At 43.3% G+C, this 5,000-nt stretch overlaps 1 protein-coding gene across 2 annotated transcripts in view; it reads right to left on the bottom strand.

Moving 5' to 3' along the window:
* Window positions 1-693: 693 nt before the first annotated feature.
* Window positions 694-5,000, bottom strand: part of si:dkey-222b8.4 (uncharacterized protein KIAA0895) — a 20,706-nt gene continuing 16,399 nt past the window's right edge. Inside the window, exons 4-7 of one of the 2 annotated variants that reach the window (XM_017721539.2) lie at window positions 4,697-4,832; window positions 4,259-4,564; window positions 3,559-3,656; window positions 694-1,069 (exon numbers count right to left, since the gene is read on the bottom strand). In XM_017721539.2, the coding sequence (XP_017577028.2) occupies window positions 911-1,069; window positions 3,559-3,656; window positions 4,259-4,564; window positions 4,697-4,832 (699 nt within the window). In that variant the 3' untranslated portion in view covers window positions 694-910. The remainder of the gene's footprint in view (window positions 1,070-3,558; window positions 3,657-4,258; window positions 4,565-4,696; window positions 4,833-5,000) is intronic. The other variant, XM_017721540.2, reaches the window with a different exon arrangement.

The following is a 5,000-nucleotide window of genomic DNA, read 5'->3' as shown; positions in this document are numbered from 1 at the left end:
CTTCAGGGCTTCAGTCCTGAACGTTCAGATGCTCCAAACAGGCCGTCCAGCCTAGAATCACTGCTAGAGTGAGCTTTTCTTACCCACTTTAAATGTTACACTACATTACATCACAGCAAACCGAGTACCCATCAGCCCCTCCCCTGAACCCCTTCTGACATCACACTGAGCGTGAAGGCCTGGAGAGGGAGAGGTGAGATAGTCATTGTCATTGTAATTTGTTCCCTCACTGGTTCTAATGTCAAGCGCTAGAACCCTTCACTCTGTTACATCACTACACTACAGTACAGTAGTGCTGATTTCTGCTGGCGTTCTATTGGATATGCAGTGTTAAGTGAGTGCCAGGCTAACGGTGGTGCACATTAACAGTGGTGCACATTGACTTTCCCACATTGGGTGAAACACTGAGGGCAGTTCTAGTTTAAACTCTGACATCTGAAGCCTGTAATGAGCTTTACTGTGTGTGTTTTAGTGTTTCAGTAAATCCGTCAGTAAATACTTCACTCTTAACACTTTAGCGGCTTTAGTCCAGCACGCTTCACTTTACTTAGAGCGGACAAATACAGCTTATGAGCTCTTATAAACTGTTATGAACAGTACTAAAAAAGCATTATGTTAACAATTCATAACGTATAATAAGCATGGATATAATGCATTTTTATAAATATTTATAGCCATGCTTATAATGCCTTATGAATGAATTACAGCATGTTATGAATGTGTTTATAGATGCTTACAAGGGTGACATTCATAGAAAGTGTTATCGTATTAATCTTTGGACAAAAACAGCTAAAGTACACTTGGGTTCAAGGTGTGTCACTTGCAGGCTGGGTGGAGGCTGAGAGATGCAGGGTTTGCCACCATAGGACACCTGGGCGCGTGTGATAATCAGGCAGGTTTGTATGTGAGCTCAGATGAGTGTGCGGAGCTCCTCGTCCGTCAGGCGGTTGACCTCCATGATCTTCCGCAGCTGCTCTGAGTAACGGCTCTGGTCCTGCAGGAAGTGAGGGATCCGCACGTGCTCCATCACGGCCAAACCCTTCAGCCTCTCCATATCCTCATAGGACACCTGCACAAACACAAACACACAGCTTTGTACAGTTTCAGCACGTTGGAGTTTCACATTGGGGGGTCCTGTGGGGGTCCTGACTACTGAAGAACAGGCTTACAAAGTATCAGAGAAACAGATGGACTACAGTCTGTAAGCATAGAACTATGAAGTGCCCCTGTATAGTAAGTGGAGCTGACTAAACGGACAGAGTGCAGGTACAAAGTGTACTGAAGTGGCCAGACAGTGTGTGCAAATGCTGAATCGATGATGGCGCCGTGCAGGTAAAAGAAAGAAAGGCTGAGTCAGTTTGACTAGGCTTTTCTTCTTCACCTTTCCAATAACAGTGGAATCACTCAGCTCCCTCAAAACACCCCTAATGTTCCTCATTGTGTGCACTTCTGGTCCATAGCATGTCTTTCCAACAACACCATCTGTGCAATTAGCCTTCAGCACAGTCACGCTCACTCCACTTCACATGCAAATGAGCACTTCTGGGTTCTCTCCAGTCTTTTCTAGAATGGAAAATCACTCAGCTGGCTGGGCTGGATACATACAAAAAGCCTGTGTTTAGAAATGACAAACTCTGGCAAGATAAATACGGATTACAAAGACTTATTCAAATCAATGTTCCCGTCTCCGTGCTTAACGCATGCCTCCGGTATGATTAACTGATGAAATCAGCAAACTTAAAGGGCCCACATCATACATTTTTCTTGCGTTCTATTTCCCCCTTGAAGTGTACTTATAATATCTGTGTGGGTTTATGTACCAGAAACAGTAACTATTCATTTCTACATGACCTCTGTCCAACCTCTGTTTATCTCTTAGAATTAAACAGGCTGTTTTCGTTACTGTGTCTTTAAGACTGATACTGGCCTGTCACCGAACCTCTGAATCATCATCATGATGATCTCCATGGACAATCCACACTGCAACTACACCTCAACAGACTCACTCTGGTCTTACTGTAACATCAATCCAGCAAATCTATACTTACACATAGAGATTGACATCTTGTATATCTTGATTTCTATATCAATGTTCTATCTCCAGTGTACCTGCATCTCATTTATTATCTACCTCAGACTCACTGACGACAGTATTACAACAGTACATATACTTTTTATTTCATAACTTTTATTTCATAACTTATTACTGTGTGTGTAATATATATATATATATATATATATATTTATTTATTTATTTATTTATTTATAGTGTGTATATATATGAGTGTATACACACACACACACACACACACACATATACACGCTTTGTCTATGCCTATGCCAGCGGTCATTAGTCGGAAGGCAGGATAAACCCTGGACAGGTCGCCAGTCCATCACAGGGCAAAGAGACAGACATACACATTCACTCACACCTAGGGGCGATGTACCACGTCCAACTGGCCTGACTGCATGTCTTTGGACTGTGGGGGTGTCACACAGACACGGGGAGAACACGCAAATTCTCCACAGAAAGGAACCTCGTCTGGGAATCGAACCCAGGCCCTTCTTGCAGTGAGGCAACAGCGCCACGCACTGCATTATGTAATAAGTGTACACATACCATACATGTAGGTTTCGTCATAATATCAATAATATTTAAGCAATAAAACACAAAGGGGAGTGATGTTATTTGCGATAACACACTCCCTCTTGTTTCTATTGCTTCAATGCAACAGTTAAATAAAGTACGAAAGAATAAACTGGGTCATGAACGTGGCTTTTAATATGCTTTAATGTCAGCAGTTCCTTCCTCCAAATTATAGCTCCTTAACAAGCAGTTTGTTGCTACATCAGAGTAACGAGCTCCGCCCACTCGCTGCACAGTCGGCAGTTCGTTCTCCAGCTCCTTACACTAAATTCCCAAACTGTCATCACCACTGAGCAGCTTTTCAGAGTCTTCAGAGTCTGACCAAATCAGACTGAGCTGTAAAACTGACCCAATATCAGGTTCAGCTCAGTTTGGTCAGTTTTTCCAGATCAGTATTAATGTTGTTTTGTTCCAGCCGGTCTGTAAAGCTTCTTACAGCCCGTTTAGTTTGGCGAATGGTGTTGGGTTCATTTCTGGCTGATTCCAGGTTGTTCAGCTGTTCTTCTGTCACAGCTGCCGACTGAAAAGCTGCTCAGTGGTGACGACAGTTTGGGAATTTAGTGTTGTCTCGTCTTCAGAGTCGGACCAAAACGGCTGTCGATCAGATGTGACCTTAACAGTGTCCGTTTTCTGTTTGTGGCAAAGTAAGAAGTAAAAACGTTCAAAGGGCTCCTACAGCTGTCAAAGTCGTTGCTTAGCAACCGCGTCTCAGCGGAGTGATATAGTGTTTGTGAAAAACCCGTGATGTTATGGCAAAATAAGAGCACCGTTAGAACGCCTCTCAACCAACCAGCTTGCGTGTCCGGACCTAACTGTTGTATAAATAATATATATTACATTTGTAATTATATGTGTTTTGTGCATATGACAAATAATAAATGTGTAATAATTGACGAACACGTCAGACTGACCTTGCCCAGTGCAGTGAGGAGCTGAAAGTCGATCTTCTCTCTGTGCCTAAGGATCTTCAGAATTCCATCCAGATAAACCTGGTCTTTACTGAAACAGCCTGGAGATCAGACAAAGCATTTTAAATAAGCTGATGTGACTCCAACGCTGCTGTGCAGAGTTTGTGAATATTATTATATCACAGAATGCATTTTTGTGATGTTCGTCTGTGTCTTTATATCCTGACAGACTGCAATACACCACAGGGGGTGTAGGGGGCGATATGGATCATGTTCATATAGATAGCTAGATAGATAGATAGATAGCTAGATAGCTAGATAGATAGATAGATAGATAGATAGATAGATAGATAGATAGATAAACAGACAGACAGACAGACAGACAGACAGATAGATAGATAGATAGACAGACAGACAGAAAGATAGATAGATAGATAGATAGACAGATAAACAGATAGATAGATAGATAGATAGATAGATAGATAGATAGATAGACAGACAGACAGACAGACAGATAGATAGACAGACAGATAAACAGACAGACAGACAGACAGACAGACAGACAGACAGACAGATAGATAGATAGATAGACAGACAGACAGACAGACAGACAGACAGACAGATAGATAGATAGATAGATAGATAGATAGATAAACAGACAGATAAACAGACAGACAGACAGATACATCAGTGTTTGTGTTACCTGGCTGTGAGGTGTCGGTCTGGCCCCGTTTGGCCCGGACGCAGTAGTCCCAGCGCGTGTTTGGGTCATGAACAAAGCGTCCCAGGTCGCGGAACAGTTGACAGAAGCTCATGTGGCCGGCCTGGTAGACGGTGTAGTAGAGCAGCGCGGCCCGCCACAGCGTGGGGTCCCTGCGGAACAGAACACTGTGGATACTCGCCAGTCCCTCCTCTGTGGGGTTCAGGGGTCGCAGACCAAGCTTCTTCCGCCCTGCCCCACTGCTCCAAGGCTGCTGGCTGTTATTGATCCCCCGGAAGTAGTGCGTGCCTGAGTGAAGCAAGCACCTTTCATTTTTTTGGCTAATTATCAATGTAGTACTCAGTAGTGTGTAAGTTGTGAAACATTTTGTGATGCTACCTGTGCTTTGTAGGTTTTACCACTATATACAAGGACACTCACCGATCTCGTGTCTCAGCATGCCCTCCAGCCACTGCTCTCTGGCTGTGGAGATGTTGATAGTCAGTGTCGGTCTGCCGTTCACTACAGTCATGGAGGCTCTGGATAACAGGTCATCAGTCAGGTGCACCACAATCTGCTGACACACGGACACAAACAACTCATGCAATGTACATTTAAATATCAGAATATGTTTTAAATGAAAAAGTCTGTTTATATGTGATACATTAATATAATCCAGAGCTGTCTGAATTTGGCCCACAAGGATGTTTGATTTTGACCAGAAAGTTACCCAGACACACCCCCA

The sequence above is a fragment of the Pygocentrus nattereri genome, chromosome 27, assembly GCF_015220715.1.
Source record: "Pygocentrus nattereri isolate fPygNat1 chromosome 27, fPygNat1.pri, whole genome shotgun sequence".
NCBI classification, from domain to species: domain Eukaryota; kingdom Metazoa; phylum Chordata; class Actinopteri; order Characiformes; family Serrasalmidae; genus Pygocentrus; species Pygocentrus nattereri.
The sequence above is the reverse complement of the archived record's forward strand: the minus strand, read 5'-3'. Positions and strand labels throughout refer to the sequence as shown.